This window comes from Caretta caretta, chromosome 6, assembly GCF_965140235.1.
Source record: "Caretta caretta isolate rCarCar2 chromosome 6, rCarCar1.hap1, whole genome shotgun sequence".
NCBI classification, from domain to species: Eukaryota; Metazoa; Chordata; order Testudines; family Cheloniidae; genus Caretta; species Caretta caretta.
Window position 1 is genome coordinate 62,778,916 of NC_134211.1, and position 26,884 is coordinate 62,805,799.

Consider the following 26,884-nt stretch of genomic DNA (forward strand, 5'->3'; position numbering starts at 1 on the left):
TGGGACCCATTAATCTTCCAGAAGAAACAGAAAACCAGATACGATATTCCTAGTATTTCTAAAGATAGCCCTTCCACTCCCCCAAAACACCTTCCAGTTCTTTATGCATCATAAAGGGGCAAAATACGCATTTTTAACAACTCATTGCAGATCACCTATAACCCTACTCCCCACAAGTATAAAACAGTCTGAATTTAAAAACCCCACATTCGGTCTCATGTAATTAGTTTACATTTTAATGGTACCCACAGCTGAGGTATTGCAATCCTACTAGTTCTCCAGTCAGCCATCAGTATAAAGTGGTATAAACCCTCCAGTGACGAAGCAATTACATTGGTATGAAGATGCTTACATAGCACAGCTATTCATGTGTGGGAAGGAGAGTAAGCTATAACTATACATAGTTATATTGTTATAACTGTGTCCACACTAGGGATTGCATTGGTGTAACTGAATTCCCCCACCCTTTTTTTTTTTTTTTTTTTTAAAGTTATGCTACCTCTAACCAAAATAAGTTATATAGGTTCACAATCTGTGGGTAGACCAAGCCTTGGACTCAAAATTATAGAAACGCGGTCTTTATGTATCCAGGGCTGCAAACACTACACAAGGACCCTGAAGCCTATTTATAGGTTTGTCCGTATAGGATTCCACCCCACCCAACATTTCTTATTGTTGCTACCACTGGTAGCAATGGTGGGAAATTTTGGGGGAAGAAACCTAGTGTGGGTCAAGGACCAAAAAAATTATTGATAACAAGGATTAAGGGTGGGTGAACTTTAGTTTTAACTCAATATTTAATTCAGGTGCAAGCCTAATGTGGCATGGTCAGAGGCTTGGCAAGACATATTTCATATTATATTTACCTACCTTATAGAAACTAGGCCAGGAAAAGGGTTAAGTGTGTGCAAACAGAGCTTGTCTTGCACAAATTGAAGTAATATTAACACTAACATTTTAATTTTAAAGATGGGGATGAAGTTAGTGTTTATAAAAGCATGAGACTGACAAACAACAGAGTCAAACATGGCCAGGGCAGGCACTTTTCAAGGTTTCCTACATAGCTCTGACATTTGACAATTTTATTTTTCGAAGTTCTGGGCCTCTTCTGAGCAGACTTCCAATGTTGCATGCTGGTGTCACAATATGAATTGCTTAGGGGCTCAAGTCAGACTATGCAACTCTGTTTTGTTTGTTAAGTGATCTACATTTGTTCCCTACACCTGAGTGAAGTGCTAATGTATTAAAAGCACACTGAGCCCTTACAAGCCCAGAGTCCAAAAACAAGATTAGAAGCGATAGTTATGCTTATGAAAGGTGCCAACTTTGAAGACTAGGATCCTGTATCCACAGAGCAGAAATAGCACTCTTTTTTCAGAAAATGTACTTCAGTCCTTATGGTGGGACCCCCGCTGGGGTGATGGGGTAATTCAGCGGCTATGGCCTTTCTGCTGAGATTGATAGTCATCGGACATGGGTAAGAACCATACTTACACTGCCATTTGCCTTTAACTCATTTCACATAGGCTACTGAACAGCCATCAGATGGCCATGACAGTAAAACCCTAAGGCCTACTTTCCTCACATCACAAAGGGTCTAATGACAAAAATGTAACACTTCGTTTCTAGTTTGTGTTTTGTTAGCTTTCATGAGAACGTATGTTTTTATAAAAGCAAATGATTTTGTGACAGAATAAAAGCCTCACAAAGGCTTTACAAAGTGAGCAGTACCAGCACTAAGGTGTCAAACTCCTCCACTCAGTGAGCTAAGCAGGTAAAGACACTTGTTTATTGTACTAAGACTGGTACATTTAACATAAGTATGCCTTGGGGTTTGATTTACAAACTTTTTCCAACAAGATTCCCCTTCTTTTAACTATTCAAAAGCCAGAAAAATACTAATCACAATAAACTAAAAGAACCTACAATACTATTTGCAGTAGAAATACCTATTAATCAAAACTATTGCACATTCAGTAAATTTAAAGAAGATACCCTCTCTTTACTCTCAGACATTACCAAATTTTCCTGTCATAACCTTAACTAAACTTTTACTGGGAATTTTTGCTGCTGTCATGTTCTAAAATAAACTTCCCCTTCATCAGTCATTTTGATTATCACTAGTCACACGTGTTCATGGTATTTAGCATCATATTCTTGTTGTGGATATGAAAGCTATGCTGCCTTTATAAACATATTAAAAACCAGGAAATACATAGAGAGACTTGTGTATCTGATGCAATTTCTCTAATGGATTCATCTGTCAAACGAGGGCCTCCTCACTCTTTCCTACACCATCATATTGGAAATCTCACTAACTGGAAGAAAATCCTGATAATCCTTTGTCATCTGGTCATGGTATGTCCCACCGTAACAGGAAATTCTGACTCCTTCACCAAGGGGTTAACATATTGATTCACTAACTACCTAAACAGCCAGTAGTGTGCTGACAAGTAGTAAAGAACACCTATATACTGCAAATGTTATCTGAGACCTCTTAAAGCTGGAATTTAATAGCCAGTTCAGCCCAGCAATGGGGGTGAACCAAATATTAAGCCACTAAAAGAATTCAGTTATCTACTTACAAAAAAGAAATACAGCCATAGGAGTCTGACTAATGAATAAAATCTACACTTCAGGTTCTATAGATTCAATATCAACAAAAGCTAATACAAATATGCTGTTCTGAAAAAAATGCAATGTATGGCCTCAACCTGAAACCTAACATTATGTGTACGTGGTGCAACTAGGTGAGAAACATTGTTTACTGACAAAACAAAATATTGTATTATTAATTGGCAACCCCGCCCCCACATCCCCTCCCACAACTTCACTCCTCACAGAGACAGAGAAGGCCTGTTATATGTGCTGCAGTCTATTTGATGACATGCATTTTGGTAATGAAAAAGGTGGTTAGCACCTCATCATGTTAACTCTTTCCCCCCACCCCCCTTGTTTGTAATTTGTCTCAAGCTTTTAGGGAAATACGACTCAGAAATTAAACACACTGGCACATCTTTTGGAATACACTAACTACGGCTCTCAGCAGAGCTCGACCGAGAACGAGATTTTTTCTTGGAGGAACGGGGAGATGGAGAAGAAGGCTGCACACTAGAATGGTGGCTCTTCTGAGAGTATTTTTTGTCAGGCGTACGACTGCGAGAGCGAGACCTACTGGTTGACCTGGAAGATCTTGCAGACTTGGACTTGCTGCGAGATCTTGAGTAGCTTCTTGAACGAGACCTGCTTCTGGGAAAAATATAAAAGGTCTTACTCTGGAATATTTTTAAATTAAGAATTTAAATGGATGTTAACTATTTTTAAAAAAGCTATTTTGCACCCATAACATTTCCATCTACAGAACTCAAAGCACTGCACAAAACATTCAATCACTTCAGGTATTGCGTTTCTTTTTTACTCTCCATCATTTAGGGGGGCAGAGATAGCTCAGTGGTTTGAGCCTTGGCCTGCTAAACTCAGCGTTGTGAGTTCAATCCTTGAGGGGGCCATTTAGGAATTGGGGCAAAAATTGGAGATTGGCCCTGCTTTGAGCAGGGGGTTGGACTAGATGACCTCCTGAGGTCCCTTCCAACCCTGATATTCTATGATTTGTAAGATCCTTGTCAACTAAAACTTGGGATATGCAAGCAATTTTTACTCATCTATCACGAAAAAAGGAAGCACAAGATCACACTAGTCATTCTTTCCCCCTAGAAAAGCGTATGTAAATTAGGTACAATTCTTGGGACCCCAGTAAGATATTAAAATGTCTGAGTATCACAAGAGCTCTGCAAGCTCAAAGATTTGAAAATTGCATCCCTTGTTCTGCTGTCAATCTTTTTGCATTTAACAAGACAGATCTTTGTATAGATTATGATGGAGCTGAAGTTAACATACGTTTTTATTACTTTTAAAAATTTAAAAGTCAGAACAGCTTTAAAAACATACATTAATTAGTTGCTTTTTACTGGGTCTCACCAGAAAGGCAGTTTTGCAAAATTCCTGAAGATTGAATAATGGAAAGAATCTGAAAAGATTTGGAGGAAATTTTCTAATAAATTATAACCATTTTAATGTGGGCCAAATTTTGGATGGAACCTCTTTCATTTTGCCCATTTAGAGAAACATCAGATTTTTATTATCTCTCCACCAAAAATATGGCAAATAAAACTCAAATCTGCACTAAAAATCCATCTTTTCTGAATTAAAATTTTGTCTGAAACACTTTATAGTATATATACTGCTGGAAACTGGTTTTGTACTGTGGTATTGCAAATGACAGCAAAGGAGTTAAATACTTCAACAGCATGGCACAGTTCTTGGCAGTGCTGATACCAACCTACAGAACTGTCAGGGCAGACGACATACCTGTGTGATTTGCGATCTTCAATTAATTTAATTTTGCGCCCATTGAGCTCAGTGCCATCCAACTTGTCCAATGCACTCTTCATATCATCATATGATGCAAACTCCACAACACTACGGATCATCAGGAAGTCACAAAAATTAAGTTATGGGGGAGAATGGAGGAAAGCAGAGGAAAAAAGATTTTGTATTCATTAGAGTGGGTGGTTTGTGTTTTTTTAGATCTATATGCTCAGGTTTTAACTCCTTAAAACTGATTTTCTAGCTTAATGACAGGACTGACACTGACAAAACAATCCTAACCACCTCCAATGCCCACACTCATCTTAAATCACATTGAATGATAAAAGGAAAACTCCTGAAGTCATCACTTGTGGGCAGATCTCAGCTGCTGTACATCAGCTGGGAGTTAATGAAGCTATGACAATGTACGGCACACCTGAAGATCTGCCTGCCCTTCATTCCTTATTTGGGCAAAATTCTGAAGGATTTCAAGATATAGCTTAAGCTTTTCCGGGAAGAAGAAATACAAATGGGCCAAGTCTGCCCCCTCCTTAGAACTTTAGCAGTAAATATAATTCCTTTCTTTAGTTGGCCTCATTTACACCTCTCTTCCCCAAACATGTTATCAGGGCTGCTTTAAGTTGCACCTGTCTGCAATGGGCCTCAAGGAGTTATTCTGGCAATAGAGATTCACCAGAGAATAATAATGTTCCCGCCATGCTTCCTTTTCCCTGGGCTACCCACAACAAGTCCCTTAGCATATGTTTATGGACAGTCAAAATTTGCACAAAAGTTCCCTAAAAGGAAATTCGTGAACAAGAACAGTACCTTAGCTCTAAGTATGGTGATTTTTACACTTTGAAATAGCAGGAAGATTGGATCATCATTATCCTGGTATTGCCCAGATTTATACACAAATATGGATTTACCCTTCATTCCTGTTGTTTCTGTGCGCATCCACATAAGTCACCTCTCCTGCCTTTCTCATGACATCTTTCAAGTCCTGCAGTAAAAATTACAATTCAGCTTAAACACGAAATACACTAACAAGCTATCTGTAAGTCAAAAAAGTAAAGTTCTCTGTTAGACAGGTTATAATTTTTGCATTTAGACTTCTTTTGAAACTCAGCCTACTTAGTAACAATTACAATAATAAAAACAAATTATTGCTTTTAAATTAAGCCCATATCCCAAAAGCAGCTCTTATGAAAACATGGTGCAGCAATTAAAGCATTAATTAACATTGTAACTATACCAGATAAGGAGTTATAGGATATTAAATGCAAACTTTTACAACTGACCATAAAGGCTATTTTGGAAAACCTCATTTAAATGAGAATCTTGCATATTTAAAATTGCCTACATGCATATTCTCCTCCACCCCCACTTAAAGCTACACACACAAAAATTAAATGAAAAATGTCTATGTTTAATTAATGCTAAGATTGTAACAAACTGACAAACGGCAGAATATTCAGAGTTACAAGAGGAGAATCTGTCTTAACTCTGATTTTTCTGGCTTTCACCAGTCTGTGTCACAACCTCAGTGTTATTTCAAAAGAGATACTTGTATTTAATGTCAACAGAGACTGAACATACACTATAGCATGTTTACTTGCCCCGCAATGTGATAAAACGAAGTGAACAAATAATGTTACAGGTGATTAAAAAGATAAGTACAATTATATTTAAAAGTTATTTGCAAACTTAAAAACAATATATTCTCCAAATAATATTGCGCATTTTATAGCCCAAGGCTACTTACCGCAACATACCACAAGTGGTCAGATGATATAAGCAGGTACCTTAAGTAAACAGTCGCTTGTCCAATACCTAGCTGGCCAAGAGGAACTGCCTTACATGAGAAGGGCAGAGGAATGGCTCATAGCAATATGCTTCAGGGGGATGTACCAGAGACCCTGAAAATACTTGACAACATCCGGAAGTGGATACAGAACCTGCGGCTGACCTGTGCTAGCCAAATCGAGCTCAAACCTGGACAAACCAAGATCTAGATCGCCAAAACAGGAGTGTCATAGGAACCAAAAGGAAAATTCAGAACAGGCCAAGCCCTAGAATTTCAGCCACTAGAAACCCCAAACTCTTGGGCTCTCTCTCCTCCACACAAGAGAAACGAGGGTTAACCCAAAGCAAGGCTGTTAAAAGAGGTTCAAAATGCACTTGGTTAGAAATATGTTTGAGAAAAAAATACAAACAAAAAGCTAAGAAATAAACTTTAGAACATTTGCTACAGCATACGGAAGACTCAGTTTAATGCTTAATAAAGCTCAACAATTTAGTTCTAAAAGTGAGCATCCGAATTACACATTAGGCTGCAAAACAGTGAATACTTTTTCTTGTTTAAAATGCTTAAAAACCCGAACAGTCTCATTCAGTTACCACATTTAATATATGATCCATAGCCACATTTAAAAACCATTACTGCAAACTAAACACATGTACAGTAATTCAGAGATAAAGGGTGAAACCCTGACCTTACTGAAGTCAATGGGAGTTTTGTCATGGACTTCAGTGGGGCGAGGATTTCACCCAACAAGTTTAAAACTATACATTTGTTATTAATAAATCAAAGGTTTTCTTGATCTAGAACAAAATGCTCTAATTTAGAAGTGCTGCTAAGAAAAGGAAATTAAGTAAGGCAATCACACAGACTTGCATTCTAAGTTAAGTTGTTTTAGGTTCTAAAATTTTGAGCCATCCAAACAAATGCTTAACATTTAAACTCTGATTTGCTAAGGATCATGGCCATAAAAAGCTGTGTAACAAAACAAGAAGATACGATTGAGACACTAAGAATATTATTTGAAGAGAGAAGAAATACGTTCGTGTGTGTGTGGGTGTATATATATACACCCCCACACACACATATATATGTAGGAAGTTTAGGACGCTGCTCTCCTTCAACCAACAGAAGGTCTTAAAACTACCTAAACTAATCTCTTATATTAAAAAACAAACAAAAAAAACAGCAATGAAATCTGACCATTCATGAGGGTTAATGTTTGGTTTCACCTCACTCACAAAAATATATCGTGTTCCTCAGCAATTAAAGATTTAATAGACCATGTATTTTTTAAAAAACAGAAAATTGTGAAAAAGAATAAATGTACACATTAAAACTGTCCTAAGACGACATGGCTTTTACTTTTCTTTTAGCAATCACAGATCTATTATCAGATCAACCATCAACTTCAACTATCATTTATTTTTGGGAGAACTGGTAGTGTTGATGGGAAGCCATTTGTAACAAATTTGCACTGTCATAACCACAGGTAATTAAAATTACTGGTTGTTTGGCTTTAAACACACTTGGAGCCATAAAATGGGCCCGGGGGGTGGAGGGGGGGGGTGGAGAGAATGTGATCTGGACACACATTTTAACTATTTCTAGCATCTGAATGTGCTGGCTTTAAAAGCAGACAAATATAGTCCTGTCTCAAATTTTGGGGAGCTACACATCCAGATGCCCACAAGTTTTGAAGGCAAGGTATTATATCTATTTCATTCAAGATAGCTAGTTTCTCAAAGGGAGATGAAGACCAGAACTTGTCCTGGGATAATCTAGAATCCAGTATTTTAGTGACTATCATATTTCTAGTCTCATCAATCATATTAATAGTATACTACTACTTAATGTTTAATAGCTAACAAATTCTGATGTATTATGGCTTCAAAATTAAACTACATTTGTACAGGGAATTTTACTTTAAATTGTAACATTTTATAGAGAAGCAATTGTCTTAAAACAGTTTTGCTATAATTTGTTACACATTTAGCTTACCAAGCACTTTAAATGTATACCTCCACAAATCTAGAAGAAATGGCACATTGTCCTCCTTAAACCATCTCTAATGGACTAGTGTCAAGATTCACAGTAATTTCACACTAAGCCTACAAAGTGCAAAGCTGGTCAGGAGTGCTTAGTGCTAGTGTACTTAGCACTTGCAAAATGTGTCAGAATATTCTCAACTTTCATGTTAAGCATTCAAGAAATTTTGCCGCGAACTTTTAGGTATGGATATGTTCATGTGCTCAGGTAACCACAAAAGATTTATTATGGTGAATCTGAATTAAGATGATGTAAATCTAACATGTAATTATTAGGAATAAAGCCATTATAAATATTCAAAAGTAAAAGTGATTGCAAGGTCCAATTTCCAAGCTGTGAATTAATTTTAATGTAAACACCTCCATTAAATTATGGCTTTCCTCAAGACTCCATTATAGCTTTTACCCCTTCCTCAATGTTACCTCTACAAGATCAGTGATTTTTAGAGCTTCATATACAGAGTAGTTGTGTAGTATATACTAGAGGGATTTAGATGAAGTCCACTTGTCTGCTGAATCAAAAGTTTAAAACTGATCAGAGGTTTATTTAATAATAGAATCATATAATCAAATACTGTGCTTTCCATATGAAAGGATGGCACAAAGCTTTGCAGACTTAAGCCCTAATTCTGCCACCAGATCCACATGGGTGGACCCCTGCACCCTCATGAAGCATCATTAACATCAGTGAAGCTCCAGACAGGCACAGAATGTTTGCCCTTGCAGATCTTGTTGCAGGGACCAGAGCCTTAAACTAACACAATCTATCCATGTCCGTCTCTTCAATATACAAACAAAATCCATCTATGATCATTAACGTAGTGTCTTTTAAAAAAAAAATAAACCTCACTTGTTGATTCTACCTTTTGTAAGTAGTATGGGCTTAGCAATAGATATTTCTGTTGCAAGGCCCACAAAGAAAAGTGAATTCCTTATAATGGGTATATTAGAAACAACACACACATTAATATAAAAACAGTGATCATGTGGTCATTCTTTTTAAGCCAGCTAAAGATTAGAAAAAGTTGTAGACATCACAAATGCAGTGATATAGCTTTAAAAAGAATTTTTAAAAGAGTTTATCTGAACCCCTGCAGTAAGTACACTATGTCTAAGTGGCTTTCTTGGAATTTGCTTTATTCATGCAGTATTAATGGATTCTTAATCATGGTCCACCTCAAAAAAATGTTTAGCGCAATTAAAAAAGACTACAAGTTTCATTGAGAACAAAAATGTAAACTCAAAGGTGTGGAAATCTCAAATATTCCATCCTAGTAAACTGATTAATGATTTAGAGGTTACAAATGTAACGCCAAATTAAAAGATAATCCAAAGTATCACCAGCTGAAAATCATAAGGCAAGAACCACTAGCCTCCCAACTACAAAATGTCAGCTATGATACCTATTTGTACAGTTTTGAAAATTAGTTACTCTTAAATGTTGGAGTATATAATTCAAGCTTTTTTTAACTTTTAATAAAAATTAAATATTTATTATGGCTTTAATACAAGATTAGATTGCAAACTGCCTCCTTAAGGGCAGGAAAATAAAATGCACTGAATAAAATCATGTATTAAAGATAAAAAAGACTGAAATCTAACTCACCTGCCAGCTGATCCGTGAAGAAAGGTTTTCAACTATAATTCTGTGTTCAGTACGAACAGGAGGTCCATACCAGCTATAAGAATTCAGAGACAATAAAATACATTTCCCCAAAGCAGAGTATTTAAAGCTCTTACACACAAACTCATGTGTTCTGACAGTTTGCTGATGGAGTTAAATACTAATTACTTTCCTTACATATGGATTGCAGATTAGATTCTCCCTGGTTAACTCTTATACTATATTTAAAAGCATATACCCACTATAAGAGTGGAAGTGCTGACATTAGCAATAAATCAGTATTTTGCTGGAAGAACTTTACACCCAGGCAGTCAATATAGATGTCATTTTCAGATCTATTGAAGACTAATTTATTTTCATTAAATTAGTTCAGACCAAAAAAGTATAATCTAAGTACTCTAATGGCTTTGGTCAAACATATTGCCTCTGGAGGCCACTCCTACTGAAGGTGTAATTACTTCTTTGCTGACAAGGGGCTAAATTCTGTCTTTTGAAGTCAAAGGGACACATGCAAACATCTTAAGACAATTTAGCCCAATGGTTCTCAATTCCGAAGCACTTGCTAATATTTGGATATGCCAATGTGCCCCTATGGCAGTTTCTTATGGGTCAGAATATTCTGACTTCAAGAAACACAACACGAAGCCAACTGGTTGCATACAAGTGGCAGTGGCACTTTGATTGTGAATAAAAAGTGTTCATACCATGAAACGTTACTGAAAGAAATTACTATAATTACTATAATTATAATAAGGTCTGATGGCGAGTTATGGGGGATTGAGGGAGGGGAGAGTGGGAGAGGAAGTCCCTAACAGGCAATTAGTGCTCCCAATCCCAACAACTCTATTAGAGGGTTTGAGAACCATTGGGGAGTTTGGAAAAAGCACACTGGCTTTTGAAAAGATAATGTACAATTCTATTAATGGTGTTATGTTGGACTTCTATCAGAATGGTGGGAGAACAGTACACTGAGAAGATAAATGTTTTCCACCTATTGTTCTTCCACCCAGCTGTTTCTGGTAAGGGTTATCAAGATAGTTACAAAGCACTGATAGCAATTTAAGCCAATCAGATGACTTAGAACATTTTTTTCATCCCTTCAAATTAATGTCGCACACAACCACAATTCAAATAGGTTGTACTGCTACTGTGGGCATCCTTGTATTTAGTTATAGTTTTCAAATGAAACAGACTTGGATGCTTACTGTAGTACTAAGTACACCCAATGACACCATTTCATGCACTTTCAGTTTTGGATAGATAAACCAATTGTCATTGCTTCCTAGTCTGTCCTTTCACTCTCTCACGAGGTGCATATGAAATGACATTAATACAGAGAAGAACTGTCTAGTGTGCGCGCGCGCATGTGTGTAAAATTTTACTTGCCCTGGCACAAAAACCTGCTTACTGTTATGAAAAAATTATGATTGATAGAAAATTAATACACATCATTGGGGTCACACCTTAAGTTAATTTGTTCAGTCTAGATGTCGGAATCACTCAGTGTTATGGTTCTTTCAACACCACACCTCATCCCATAAAATGTAACCCTAATGGTGTGTACTGATTTGTACACTGAAGCATAGGTAATTTGATTTCAGCGCATACCTCAAAGTGTCCCAATTTTTTTCAGAACATCCAGATCTTCAGAGCATTTAAGCAGAAGTCCCAGAGTCCCAAAACTGGCAGGCTGAGTCCCATTTTTTCATTATTTCAAACGGTAGTCTCTTCCTGTCTGGCACCGGGTGTCTGACGTCATGAACATGGCCACAACGTCAGATGCCCACGACCTTCAATCACACTTCCTACTTTAAAAGTTCACTTTTAGCCTGGACCTCGGATCAATCCTACCGCATCAAGGTCACTGCCACTAAAGAAAAAAGAATCTAATTAGCATACTTGCATATGCAAATTAGATGCCCCAGATTTTACTGGTCTGTGGTTGGAAGGAACTCTGCCTCTGAAACAACTGCAGAGAGGTTAAGAATTATATTTCAGTGAAATGTTTATCCTTCTTTCAAAAACTACTCTGCATAGTCCACAGTTACTAATTCTATTACAGAATACATCAGTTCAAATGGTTTACTTTAGAAATAACAATTTAAAGTAAAAAACAAAGTGTTGCTCTGTCATTTAACTAACTCTGCAAAATTTACCATTTAAGAAAATCCATTAAAATATATAAAGATCATTATCTCATTAAATAATTCAAAGTAATACTTTTTCACACATACTGTATATCCAGCATATGTAATAGATACATGTAGTCTGTACCATAACTGTTTTTAGATTCCATCCATGGACAGAGATTGTCCTTTAGGGGGGTCACTTTCTTTTCAATCAGCAACCTTTGCCTTTTTGTACTTTTACACTGATGGGTGTTATGCTAGCACTTTGTTCCTACGATAGCGGTTCTTACCATGATCTGTGAGACCCCATCCCAGTGCTTACTGAATTAAACTTTTTAGAACCCGACAATAGGAAATTTGGAACCTTGGTAGGTTAGATGGTCCACCAGAGAAACTTTCAAGTAAAATGGTTCACAGAATTTATGCTGAAGAACCATTGCTGTACAGTAATATTAAACCCATGACACATTGCTTAGGTAGAGAGATGCCCCAGTTGAGAAACACATGATCTTAATATTAAAAAATGAATAACCTTCCCAGGGTTTTTTAATCACAATATTTTTTAAAATATAGAGTTGGTTTTCCAATATGAATCACAAAAGGTTTTGCGACAGATACATACTGGGAAGTATTTATGACTTCTTTCCTTGCTGACTCATGCAACTTTGTATTGGCAGTTTCAGACAATGTCAATTAACACTTAAGATTTTCTATTGGTTTCAAAAGAAGTCATTATACTGACTTGACATCTGTAATTAGCTACCTAGTTATGTTAGGAAAAAGCCCAAAAAAGAACAGGCCAACCCAGTGGCACACTGTTAGTACTCAGCATCACACAGGCCAGTATGGAGTGCAAGCACAGTACCGTGTGTTCACTAGCAGTGGGATACAGAGGGACCACTCAAGTTGTTAACAGCAAATCCCTCAAGTCAATTAAGGAGCAGCACTGATTGGCTCAAAGGTGTCCCATCTTGTCCTCCTCAGCCAGAAAAATAATGGCTACGAGGTACAGGGGTGTCAGTACTGGGTTCCTCAATGGCAGTGGTTCTCAAACTTTTGTACTGGTGACCCCTTTCACATAGCAAGCTTCTGAGTGCGACACCCCTTATACATTAAAAAGGCTTTTTTTATATATTTAACACCATTATAAATGCTGGTGGCAAAGCAGGGGTTTGGGGTAGAGGCTGACAGCTTGTGACCCCCCATGTAATAACCTCACGACCCCCCGATGGGTCCCGACCCCTAGTTTGAGAAGCCCTGCTCAATGGTATGTAAGGACGTGGAGCTTCCCTTCTCCACCAACAGGAAGAAGAAAAAACAATGCTTTAAGCACAGTGCACCCCCAGTTATTTTATATGCAGTAAATTGAGATCAAATCACTCACCTAGGTCCACTGCTACGTGACTGGTAATAATTGAACCGCTGTGGAAATCTGCCTCTGCCTCCCCCTCTTCGTGCCCTGGCATGTTCAATTGTAACCCTTAAACATGAGAGAAAAAAATCCATAACTACTTAAGTCACTTCAATCCTTTGCAATAGAAAGTACACATGCAGAATCAAGAGAGGTCCTGCTCTTAGGTTTTTATTTGACACAGCATAGCAGAATCTATGGCAGATATTGCATAAGCATCCAAAACATTAACTTATTATGTTTCCATGAAATTTACTTCAGGTCTGCTGTTTAGATTTAATGGTCAGAAAGGAAGAACAAGAGTATAGGGCCGTGAAAAGAAAAGGCCCACACTGATGGTTTAAGATAAATATGCAAGTTGTTTTTTGGCTCTTTAAGATAACTTATTGGTTTCTTATGTACAATGACTGTTTGGCACTCTTATAAGCCATACATATGGTAAGAGGTTCTGATTAATTTCTAGAAGTGACAGATGGACTAATGAGGAGAAGAGTGAAATGAATGGATTTGACATTTCTGGTAAGATTGCATCTGTTCATCTGGGGAAGAGCCATATAACATATATTGGAGGGAAAACACAAATTCCTAACATCTCTAGCCAAAAAAAAAAAAGGCAGTTGAATTCTATGCTACAATACAAACTAAGGCCCCCAGTCTTGCATCAGGACATAACAGACACCTCCACTTACATAGAGATCGGTCAGAGATCCACCCGACCCAGATGTTGGAGCAGAGCCTAGTGCATCATATTTGGGGTATAAAACGTATTTAGTGTTTTAGAAAAAGCGTATTTGAAGTTTACCTTTCATTGCACAGTTCTTTACCATTCAGTTCATAAACTGCATCATCAGCATCTCTATGGTCTTCAAACTCCTAGGAAAGAAACAGGAATAAGCATCACAGATTTATAATGATGCAATCACATTTCCCACTAGAGCAGGGGTCAGCAACCTTCCAGAAGTGGTGTGCCAAGTCTTCATTTATTCACTCTAATTTAAGGTTTCACTTGCCAGTAATACATTTTAATGTTTTTAGAAGGTTTCTTTCTATAAGTCTTTAATATATAACTAAACTATTGTTGCATGCAAAGTAAATACGGTTTTTAAAATGTTTAAGAAGCTTCATTTAAAATTAAATTAAAATGCAGAGCCCCCGGACTGTTGGTCAGGACCCAGGCAGTGTAAGTGCCATTGAAAATCAGCTCGCATGCTGCCTTTGGCACGTGTGCCATAGGTTTCTTACCCCTGCACTAGAGTATTCTTTTCCACACCCTCTTAAAAATGTGTGTATTTAAGAACTATGCAGTGCAGCAAGCATCAACTAGCAGATCTATATCCTTAAAGCAGAACGCAGTGAAAACTGATGAACATATATGGACTTTTACACTGAGAATTATTCTCCTTCTCATTTACACTAATGTATCTCCATTAATTACAGTGAGTTAGTCCCAAGATCTCTACAGTGAGTTAGTCCCAAGCACCAGGTCCTGTATACGGATATGTGATGAGCTAACAAGTCCCTTATTCCGTGTATTCTTATCAGAGGACGAAGGATAGTCTTGGGTTTAGGGTATAGGATTGGCAGTCTGATTCCTATTCATACCCCTGTTACAGATTACCTTGGGGAATTCACTTAGGCCAACATTTTAAAGTTTCCCTAGAGCTGGGTACCTAAATAAGAATGTTCCTGAGTTTCTGCAGTGCTTAGCACTCACATCTCCCATTGACTTCAGTTAGAACTGTAGGTGCAAGGACTTTCAGAAACAAATACCAGGCCACTTATTTAGGTACCTAACTTTAGGTCACTATGGTTTGAAAAATTGTGTCTTTATCCTCTTTCTTTACTGTATTCTATAAAATTTAATCTAAAAAAAAAAATCTATGAAATGATCTCAAAAATGATTAATCAGTTCTTTTGTCTTGTACTTAAGCAATAAATACACAATGAAATGTGTTTTAACAGTATTAAGAATGCTTTAGCTCTTTAGTACCTCCTGTTGCATTGCTCATTGACACCACAGCAGAAAGCAAGACCAGCAGCACTTGCATTTTGAATGCTTAACACAAAATCTGCTTTCATAACAATAGATAAAATAACTGAACATCTCATGGAAGAAAATAATTTAGAGACAATATGAACGCCTTACTCACACTACTTAGCACCTTACATTATGAATAGTCCACTGAAATCCTTCACACATTAAGATGCTACACACTGAGTAAGAATACTAGAATCTGGCCCTTAATGGTTAAAGCAGAAGACCAAGAGTCAGGTGTTATGGATTGTATTCATAGCTCTACTACAGACTTGCTGTGTGACTTCAGCCAAGTTACTTAATCTCTGTTACTCAGTTCACCAGTATGTAAAATGAGAATATTACTTATCTAACAGAGAATACCAAGGTGTTTGTTAGTACATGAAAGTGCTTTAAAGTCCCTGATGAAAAGTGCTCTTATAGAGCTAAATTTTATAATTTGCTAGTAGCTTGATGGCTATTGAAGAGGGAGTGCAACAACTACGGAATTCCATTCATTTGTGGAGTTTCAATAGAAAAATACTTTTAAAACTATTTTTGGCAACAACTGGTATCAAGCCATTCTTTAGAGCAGTGATACTCAGACTGAGGCTCGAGAGCCGCAAGTGGCTCTTTAATGTGTCTCCTGCAGCTCTTTGCAGCACATGATATTAAAAAAACTGAGAGATTTATTTATTAACCAATCTAAGTTATTAGCCAATCAGGATGCTTTTACTATTTTATTTTATCAACTACAATTGATTCGTAACACTTGGTTAGTCATTTCACTGTGAGAATAATATATATAAAACCTAAATATTTACCATCGTACTGTTTAAATATATAGTACTATAGTAACTGAAACAATGAATTCACACTACTGTGGCTCTTTTGGGTAATGTTGATCACTAATTTGGCTCCTGAAACACTGAGGTCTAAGTATCACTGCTTTAGAGATATGGCCAAAGATACTGGAAACACTAAAATAATGTAAAAACTGCAGTATAAACTTTTTTTCTTTCAATTCCTTTTAAAACCCAATCTTTTTTCCCCAGGACAAAAGTCCGCTGAGTTTTACATTTAAGTGAATGGTTACAGGGTAGTTAGTGTCCTCAAAAATAAGGAGTGATATCCTGATCCTCACTGAAGGCAATGGCAAAACTCCCACTGAATTCAGAGCCAGGATTTTATCCAGTTTTAAATGAAAACATGGAAAAAATTGCAGCTGAACAAAAACTAACCTAGAGTGGGAAAAATCTGAATTAAGCTCATATGAAAAGCAATTTAAAGCACAAACATTTTCCATTTCACCATTGGAACTATTATAGTCTCAAACATTTCTTCCCTAAGTGATGTCCCCTGCCTGCTATTAAGCTAACTGAGCCTGTAATTGCATAAAAGAGGAAGCATAAGGATACACTTACCACAAACCCAAAACCATTTTTCAGATTGATTTCACGTATATGTCCATATCCTTTGAAGAATTTCTCCACATCCCGCTCCCGGGCATGTGGGCTCAAACGTCCAACGAAGACACGACAGCCACTCATTTTAGTTTAAAGGTGAAACTGTAAAACAACAGTTAATTAGCATTATTCATCAGAGTAGAATCATAGAATATCAGGGTTGGAAGGGACCCCTGAAGGTCATCTAGTCCAACCCCCTGCTCGAAGCAGGACCAATTCCCAGTTAAATCATCCCACCAGCCAGGGCTTTGTCAAGCCTGACCTTAAAAACCTCTAAGGAAGGAGATTCTACCACCTCCCTAGGTAACGCATTCCAGTGTTTCACCACCCTCTTAGTGAAAAAGTTTTTCCTAATATCCAATCTAAACCTCCCCCACTTTAGCTTTAGACCATTACTCCTCGTTCTGTCATCTGCTACCATTGAGAACAGTCTAGAGCCATCCTCTTTGGAACCCCCTTTCAGGTAGTTGAAAGCAGCTATCAAATCCCCCCTCATTCTTCTCTTCTGCAGGCTAAACAATCCCAGCTCCCTCAGCCTCTCCTCATAAGTCATGTGTTCCAGACCCCTATTCATTTTTGTTGCCCTTCGCTGGACTCTCTCCAATTTATCCACATCCTTCTTGAAGTGTGGGGCCCAAAACTGGACACAGTACTCCAGATGAGGCCTCACCAATGTTGAATAGAGGGGAACGATCACGTCCCTCGATCTGCTCGCTATGCCCCTACTTATACATCCCAAAATGCCATTGGCCTTCTTGGCAACAAGGGCACACTGCTGACTCATATCCAGCTTCTCGTCCACTGTCACCCCTAGGTCCTTTTCCGCAGAACTGCTGCCTAGCCATTCGGTCCCTAGTCTGTAGCTGTGCATTGGATTCTTCCATCCTAAGTGCAGGACCCTGCACTTATCCTTATTGAACCTCATCAGATTTCTTTTGGCCCAATCCTCCAATTTGTCTAGGTCCTTCTGTATCCTATCCCTCCCCTCCAGCATATCTACCACTCCTCCCAGTTTAGTATCATCCACAAATTTGCTGAGAGTGCAATCCACACCATCCTCCAGATCATTTATGAAGATATTGAACAAAACCGGCCCCAGGACCGACCCTTGGGGCACTCCACTTGATACCGGCTGCCAACTAGACATGGAGCCATTGATCACTACCCGTTGAGCCCGACAATCTAGCCAGCTTTCTACCCACCTTGTAGTGCATTCATCCAGCCCATACTTCCTTAACTTGCTGACAAGAATACTGTGGGAGACCGTGTCAAAAGCTTTGCTAAAGTCAAGAAACAATACATCCACTGCTTTCCCTTCATCCACAGAACCAGTAATCTCATCATAAAAGGCGATTAGATTAGTCAGGCATGACCTTCCCTTGGTGAATCCATGCTGGCTGTTCCTGATCACCTTCCTCTCATGCAAGTGCTTCAGGATTGATTCTTTGAGGACCTGCTCCATGATTTTTCCAGGGACTGAGGTGAGGCTGACTGGCCTGTAGTTCCCAGGATCCTCCTTCTTCCCTTTTTTAAAGATTGGCACTACATTAGCCTTTTTCCAGTCATCCGGGACTTCCCCGGTTCGCCACGAGTTTTCAAAGATAATGGCCAATGGCTCTGCAATCACAGCCGCCAATTCCTTCAGCACTCTCGGATGCAACTCGTCCGGCCCCATGGACTTGTGCACATCCAGCTTTTCTAAATAGTCCCTAACCACCTCTATCTCCACAGAGGGCTGGCCATCTCTTCCCCATTTTGTGATGCCCAGCGCAGCAGTCTGGGAGCTGACCTTGTTAGTGAAGACAGAGGCAAAAAAAGCATTGAGTACATTAGCTTTTTCCACATCCTCTGTCACTAGGTTGCCTCCCTCATTCAGTAAGGGGCCCACACTTTCCTTGGCTTTCTTCTTGTTGCCAACATACCTGAAGAAACTCTTCTTGTTACTCTTGACATCTCTCGCTAGCTGCAGCTCCAGGTGAGATTTGGCCCTCCTGATTTCATTCCTACATGCCCGAGCAATATTTTTATACTCTTCCCTGGTCATATGTCCAACCTTACACTTCTTGTAAGCTTCTTTTTTATGTTTAAGATCCGCTAGGATTTCACCATTAAGCCAAGCTGGTCGCCTGCCATATTTACTATTCTTTCGACTCATCGGGATGGTTTGTCCCTGTAACCTCAACAGGGATTCCTTGAAATACAGCCAGCTCTCCTGGACTCCTTTCCCCTTCAAGTTAGTCCCCCAGGGGATCCTGGCCATCCGTTCCCTGAGGGAGTCGAAGTCTGCTTTCCTGAAGTCCAGGGTCCGTATCCTGCTGCTTACCTTTCTTCCCTGCGTCAGGATCCTGAACTCAACCAACTCATGGTCACTGCCTCCCAGATTCCCATCCACTTTTGCTTCCCCCACTAATTCTACCTGGTTTGTGAGTAATTAACTAAAAATAGCTTAATCAGAGTCCTTTCTAAATGAGGCCCCAGAAATCCCGGTAATTGGTCAAATCAGATAACAAATCGAGACAACAAAATCCATACCATGTTAGAAATATGATTCCTCTTTATAGTGAGAGAAGTTCTCTATTACAGTTTTAAGTTGAATGTACATGGAATAACTCTTAGGTAGTTTTTTAAAGTATAAAAAATATTTCTTGATATCTGCCCTTTGATAAAGGAATTATTTCAGCATCAGGCAATGCACTTGGGCATCACAGAAATGTGAAAACTAACTACAGAGTAAGATTATTCACTCTTGGAGAAGTACTCTTCTGCTACAGAGAAACAAGGGACTAGTTTTCTGTTTGGGGGCATCAGCTCCAACTAGCACAGCCTGTGAAATTTAAGCACACTAATAAATTACAAAGCTTTCATATATTTTGTTTATAAAATATTGCAAGAGCATTGGACATACAGCATTAATTATGTATTTCAATGGCTGCATAGTTCACTGATCAGACAATGTTATACTAATTTTATCTCCTCTTTGACCAGTGGATATGATCTGAAGTTACCAAAAAGGAATCCTGTTACCCAGTAGATCTGCACCTTCTGTGTATGCAGAATCATTTTTGGTTACTTTTCTGAAAAGAAGGGCTTTTCTGTTTGTTAACTGGTTTTGTTCCTGCAGAGCCAACCCAGCTATTTGGTAGTGATCTAAAGCCTAATCTGGCTCATGCATCATTAACAGAATTGTTAACCAAGTTCCAACTGCAGAGTCTTTGGATCCCAGAAAAAAGCCCAAGTGAATTTAAAACTCAGGACTAGTAATGAGAAGAAACAGCTTTCTATTTGTAAACTAAACAAAATGGCTATAGAAGTCATTGATACAAACATGGAACCCAAAGGTGCATTTTACCACACAGCCACATTACAGTAATATGACGTATCATCTGATAGACATATTTTATAACTCTTAGCCCAGTTAGTATTACTTCATTCTGAAGATCACAGTACTTAAGGTTACTCTTTAATCAAATGAGTCCAAATATCAATAAAGCATTTTCACCTTAAAAGAAGGATGCAAGCATTTCGCTGTGAGCAGCATTCTACCAGACCACAGAGTTAGATGTGATTTCTCATCATGAGATAACTATTTGAAAAGTGGCAGAAAGAAGGTCTAACATCAGGGACCAAGATTTTCAAAACTGACTAGTGATTTTGGGTATCTAATTTGAGACACCTTGCAGAAAAAGCTTTGGGGAGTGCACTTTCCCATCACTACTACCACTAGACCTTTCACTTGTGGATTTCCACAAGAATGAATTCTCTCTCCAGGCCATTCTCCTCCTGCTTTAACATTGGTTTAACAATCCAAACAACTTTATTATTAAAAACTGAAATGCTGTTGTTCTGAACAAAGTATGAGTGCATCTGTTTAAATTTAGGTGACTGTGTAAAGTTTAACCCAAGATTATTTTGCACCAATATTCTCAACATCATAAAAACAGACAGTCTCTGCCTTGAGGACCTTGAAATAATAGGGTTCTATCCTGTAGACCTTTTGTATATGAAAGTGTTACAGGACTAGGCCCTAAAGTAGACAGATAATACCACTTGGACAATATACCAGATGAACCACGTGGGGTGAAATCTAAGGGCAATTCAGATGTAATTTTTGTTATGTTAATGTAATTTACCACTTACATCTCACACAGAGTAGCACTGACAGGCTTCAACAAGCAGCACATTTATAAGGAAAGATTTAAAGGAAGAGAAGGATTCCATTTTTTGAATTTTAATTAAATGGCAAGTACTTTTTTCAAATGTCGAAAATACATTTCTTGATTCAGAACTAGGAATTTTAAGGAATCTGATCAACCCAAATTAAAAAAATAAAATAAAACAGATTAACAGTGAAATGTGCCTAGGTAGATCAAACAATGTCTAAAGGGAGTGACAGAGGTCTGCCCCTGCAGAGGTTTGCCTGCGCTAGGCTTATGGTAGTATCAAGGCCTATTCTGGCTTGGAACTGTCTTTGCCATCCTTCTCTGGAAAAGGTAGAAAACCTCCAGAAAAAGTCACAATTGTTTATTAACTATTTGTTTCTGTACCTGAAATCTTTTAACTAAAAACATTTACACAAGGCAACAAACCTCAAACAGGTAAACAAAACATCCCTCCCATACACACCTATGCTAAAGAAAAGGCTTGAGTCTTGCCTCCAAAGATTCTATGTATGTTCAGGTTTCAGAGTAACAGCCGTGTTAGTCTGTATTCGCAAAAAGAAAAGGAGTACTTGTGGCACCTTAGAGACTAACCAATTTATTTGAGCATGAGCTTTCGTGAGCTACAGCTCACTTCATCGGATGCATACCGTGGAAACTGCAGAAGACATTATATACACACAGAGACCATGAAACAATACCTCCTCCCACCCCACTGTCCTGCTGGTAATAGCTTATCTAAAGTGATCATCAAGTTGGGCCATTTCCAGCACAAATCCAGGTTTTCTCACCCTCCACCCTCCTACACACAAACTCACTCTCCTGCTGGTAATAGCCCATCCAAAGTGACAACTCTCTTCACAATGTGCATGATAATCAAGGTGGGCCATTTCCTGCACAAATCCAGGTTCTCTCACCCCCTCACCCCCCTCCAAAAACCACACACACAAACTCACTCTCCTGCTGGTAATAGCTCATCCAAAGTGACCACTCTCCCTACAATAAGAAAAGGAGTACTTGTGGCACCTTAGAGACTAACCAATTTATTTGAGCATGAGCTTTTAAATTGGTTAGTCTCTAAGGTGCCACAAGTACTCCTTTTCTTTTTGCGAATACAGACTAACACGGCTGTTCCTCTGAAACCTCTCCCTACAATGTGCATGATAATCAAGGTGGGCCATGTCCAGCACAAATCCAGGCTCTCTTCCCCCCTCCTCTCCCCCCCGGGGACACACACACACACACACACACACAAACTCACTCTCCTGCTGGCAATAGCTCATCCAAACTGACCACTCTCCAAGTTTAAATCCAAGTTTAACCAGAACGTCTTGGGGGGGGGGGGGGTAGGAAAAAACAAGGGGAAATAGGCTACCTTGCATAATGACTTAGCCACTCCCAGTCTCTATTTAAGCCTAAATTAATAGTATCCAATTTGCAAATGAATTCCAATTCAGCAGTTTCTCGCTGGAGTCTGGATTTGAAGTTTTTTTGTTTTAAGATAGCGACCTTCATGTCTGTGATTGCGTGACCAGAGAGATTGAAGTGTTCTCCAACTGGTTTATGAATGTTATAATTCTTGACATCTGATTTGTGTCCATTTATTCTTTTACGTAGAGACTGTACAGTTTGACCAATGTAAATGGCAGAGGGGCATTGCTGGCACATGATGGCATATATCACATTGGTGGATGTGCAGGTGAACGAGCCTCTGATAGTGTGGCTGATGTTATTAGGCCCTGTGATGGTGTCCCCTGAATAGATATGTGGACACAGTTGGCAACGGGCTTTGTTGCAAGGATAAGTTCCTGGGTTAGTGGTTCTGTTGTGTGGTATGTGGTTGTTGGTGAGTATTTGCTTCAGGTTGCGGGGCTGTCTGTAGGCAAGGACTGGCCTGTCTCCCAAGATTTGTGAGAGTGTTGGGTCATCCTTCAGGATAGGTTGTATAGAATCATAGAATATAAGGGTTGGAAGGGACCCCAGAAGGTCATCTAGTCCAACCCCCTGCTCGAAGCAGGACCAATTCCCAGTTAAATCATCCCAGCCAGGGCTTTGTCAAGCCTGACCTTAAAAACCTCTAAGGAAGGAGATTCTACCACCTCCCTAGGTAACGCATTCCAGTGTTTCACCACCCTCTTAGTGAAAAAGTTTTTCCTAATATCCAATCTAAACCTCCCCCACTTTAGCTTTAGACCATTACTCCTCGTTCTGTCATCTGCTACCATTGAGAACAGTCTAGAGCCATCCTCTTTGGAACCCCCTTTCAGGTAGTTGAAAGCAGCTATCAAATCCCCCCTCATTCTTCTCTTCCGCAGGCTAAACAATCCCAGCTCCCTCAGCCTCTCCTCATAAGTCATGTGTTCCAGACCCCTAATCATTTTTGTTGCCCTTCGCTGGACTCTCTCCAATTTATCCACATCCTTCTTGAAGTGTGGGGCCCAAAACTGGACACAGTACTCCAGATGAGGCCTCACCAATGTTGAATAGAGGGGAACGATCACGTCCCTCGATCTGCTCGCTATGCCCCTACTTATACATCCCAAAATGCCATTGGCCTTCTTGGCAACAAGGGCACACTGCTGACTCATATCCAGCTTCTCGTCCACTGTCACCCCTAGGTCCTTTTCCGCAGAACTGCTGCCTAGCCATTCGGTCCCTAGTCTGTAGCTGTGCATTGGGTTCTTCCGTCCTAAGTGCAGGACCCTGCACTTATCCTTATTGAACCTCATCAGATTTCTTTTGGCCCAATCCTCCAATTTGTCTAGGTCCTTCTGTATCCTATCCCTCCCCTCCAGCATATCTACCACTCCTCCCAGTTTAGTATCATCCACAAATTTGCTGAGAGTGCAATCCACACCATCCTCCAGATCATTTATGAAGATATTGAACAAAACCGGCCCCAGGACCGACCCTTGGGGCACTCCACTTGATACCGGCTGCCAACTAGACATGGAGCCATTGATCACTACCCGTTGAGCCCGACAATCTAGCCAGCTTTCTACCCACCTTGTAGTGCATTCATCCAGCCCATACTTCCTTAACTTGCTGACAAGAATACTGTGGGAGACCGTGTCAAAAGCTTTGCTAAAGTCAAGAAACAATACATCCACTGCTTTCCCTTCATCCACAGAACCAGTAATCTCATCATAAAAGGCGATTAGATTAGTCAGGCATGACCTTCCCTTGGTGAATCCATGCTGGCTGTTCCTGATCACTTTCCTCTCATGCAAGTGCTTCAGGATTGATTCTTTAGATCCTTAATAATGCGTTGGAGGGGTTTTAGTTGGGGGCTGAAGGTGACGGCTAGTGGCGTTCTGTTATTTTCTTTGTTAGGCCTGTCCTCTGGTAGGTAACTTCTGGGAACTCTTCTGGCTCTATCAATCTGTTTCTTCACTCCCCCCCCCCCCCCCCAGACGTTCTGGTTAAACTTGGATTTAAACTTGGAGAGTGGTCAGTTTGGATGAGCTACTGCCAGCAGGAGAGTGAGTTTGTGGGGGGGTGTGTGTCCCCAGGGGGGCGGGGAAGGGGTGTGTGTGTGAGAGAGCCTGGATTTGTGCTGGACATGGCCCACCTTGATTACCATGCACATTGTAGGGAGAGTGGTCACTTTGGATGAGCTATTACCAGCAGGAGAGTGAGTTTGTGTGTGTGGTTTTTGGAGGGGGGTGAGAGAACCTGGATTTGTGCAGGAAATGGCCCACCTTGATTATCATGCACATTGTGAAGAGAGTTGTCACTTTGGATGGGCTATTACCAGCAGGAGAGTGAGTTTGTGTGTAGGAGGGTGGAGGGTGAGAAAACCTGGATTTGTGCTGGAAATGGCCCAACTTGATGATCACTTTAGATAAGCTATTACCAGCAGGACAGTGGGGTGGGAGGAGGTATTGTTTCATGGTCTCTGTGTGTATATAATGTCTTCTGCAGTTTCCACGGTATGCATCCGATGAAGTGAGCTGTAGCTCACGAAAGCTCATGCTCAAATAAATTGGTTAGTCTCTAAGGTGCCACAAGTACTCCTTTTCTTTTTATGTATGTTCAGCCATACACACAAAGGGAGATAGCAGTCAGGAATTATAAACCAGGAGTGGAAGGGCCCCTTTCTCACCCTCTTGAGAATGTAAAACGGGACAATGAGCACTTCCAAACCTTTCAACAAGCAAAAGGGAAGATAGACCCACAGATTGCTATTGCCAGGCATCTTTGCCCTGCTTTCAGTCCCTTGCAGGTACATTTTCTTGCATACTCCTCCTCTCCCTTAGATAGCTCTCGCTTACAGTAGCAAGTTTTCAACTTTGCCAGTCACCTTAAACAACTTCCACAGAAAACTACTAGCTCTCAGACATCATGCTGGCTGTGCGTCTACTATCATTAGGTGTTAACTTTCTGATAACAAGGTATGTGTCTTCTTTTAAAACTCAGCAACAGAAAATCATAAGATCTTATATGAACACGTGAATATGGTGAGTTTTAATTGTTGAGATATTCCTCATTTGTGTATTTGCATTCCTCTTGATACAGAGTATTGGTATATACTTGCAGAGGCCTTTCTAGCTCTAGGCAAGCTAGGCGGTTGCTTGGGGTGGCAGATTTCTGGGCAGCAGCCTGGACTAGCATATTAGCCCATACCTTGCCCTGGTCACAATAAAATGGTGGCTGGGCCAAACCCAAGCTGCGTGTGCACGCCCAAGGCCATTTACTCAAATTTGGCCCTGCCAACCACCCCTCTGTCACGCTGGGAGGGGAGGCCAGGCCAAGTCCAAATTGGAGTGACATGGGGGGAGGGTTTCAGAGTAGCAGCCATGTTAGTCTGTATCCGCAAAAAGAAAAGGAGTACTTGTGGCATCCACTGCATGCATCCGATGAAGAGAGCTGTAGCTCACGTAAGCTTATGCTCAAATAAATTTGTTAGTCTCTAAGGTGCCACAAGTCCTCCTTTTCTTTTTATGGTGGGAGGCGGAGACACTAAAGTGTTGTCTAGGGAGATTGACAGATTGCCTTGTGCCGCGGCTACATACTTCCTCTCTAACATGGTGAAAGAGAGGTTAATAAACTGAAATAGAGCGGATGCTACTATTTCTTGAAGAGTGAACAGGTCAAGAACTGAAATATCAAAGATTAATGTTTCCCAGCCACAGATAAAAGCCATACAGACCAAACTTGCTTGCTAACACACAAAAAGAGGTTTAAAAAAACAACCCCAAACAGATCGCCACACTGCTGACTTACAGAGCCCCGGAGAGCAGGCCCCGCACAACAGGCTCAGGGAAATGGGGCGTTGCGATGTGCTTAGCAAGTAATAACTAGAGAGAGAAGGAACAACCGTCTAGCCCCGCGGAGAGCAGAGCCGGCGGGACGAGCGGCAATGGCCGGGGGGGAGACCGGAACGGCGGATTCCTGGGCGGGTCCGAGCGAGGCAGGTAGGGCCGGTGGCGCTGGGCGGGAAGCACGAGGCGGAGGAGGAGGGGCAGGGTCTCTCCTGCCCGAGGTGGCAGAGGCTTCTCGGTGCGTCACGCCGGGGCTCGTGAGTCGCTCCGTTTGCGCAACTTCGCAACACACAAATCAGGTACCGCCCCTCCCCCCCAACCGTGATCTCCGGCTCCCTCCCAAATCCCTTCTCCCCCATCCCCATCCATCCCATCCCATCCCCACCGCCCCTTCCCCGGCTCCCTCAGGCTCGCGGGGAGGGGATATTCACCCGTGGGGGCCGCTGGGTCCAGCCAGACCCTGGGAGCGCAGCGCACGGTGCCTCTCTCCTCCGCCGCAATATGGCGGCGCCAGTCCCGAGAGGAAGGAGGCAACCACAGAACCCTGCTATTGGCGCGCCGCCGCCAGACTACACCTCCCAGTACGCAACGCGCCGGATTGC

The 26,884-nt window shown here is 40.3% G+C and overlaps 1 protein-coding gene across 3 annotated transcripts; it reads right to left on the minus strand.

Moving 5' to 3' along the window:
* Positions 1-1,767: 1,767 nt before the first annotated feature.
* Positions 1,768-26,827, minus strand: LOC125637615 (serine/arginine-rich splicing factor 5). 3 transcript variants are annotated; one of them, XM_048852291.2, is made up of 8 exons: positions 26,714-26,827; positions 16,820-16,963; positions 14,184-14,254; positions 13,355-13,450; positions 9,824-9,896; positions 5,298-5,371; positions 4,369-4,479; positions 1,768-3,246 (listed from the first exon to the last, which is right to left on the minus strand). In XM_048852291.2, the coding sequence occupies exons 2-8, from the start codon at positions 16,943-16,945 to the stop codon at positions 3,030-3,032; spliced, it is 768 nt and encodes a 255-aa protein (XP_048708248.1). In that variant the 5' UTR covers positions 16,946-16,963; positions 26,714-26,827; the 3' UTR covers positions 1,768-3,029. The 3 variants fall into 3 exon arrangements, 2 of the variants coding, with proteins under 2 accessions (XP_048708248.1, XP_048708247.1); XM_048852290.2 differs by having other exon boundaries at positions 1,768-3,249; XR_012668948.1 differs by lacking the exon at positions 1,768-3,246 and having other exon boundaries at positions 5,197-5,371.
* Positions 26,828-26,884: the final 57 nt, after the last annotated feature.

Coding starts and splice junctions, on each gene's coding strand:
- LOC125637615 (XM_048852290.2), bottom strand. CDS start 16,945: ATGAGTGGCTGTCGTGTCTTCGTTGGACGTTTGAGCCCACATGCCCGG. Junction 4,480..5,297: donor AGAAACAACAGGAATGAAGG/GTAAATCCATAT, acceptor GATGATCCGTAG/TGTTGTGGAGTTTGCATCAT. Junction 3,250..4,368: donor GAAGATCGCAAATCACACAG/GTATGTCGTCTG, acceptor TATTTTTCCCAG/AAGCAGGTCTCGTTCAAGAA.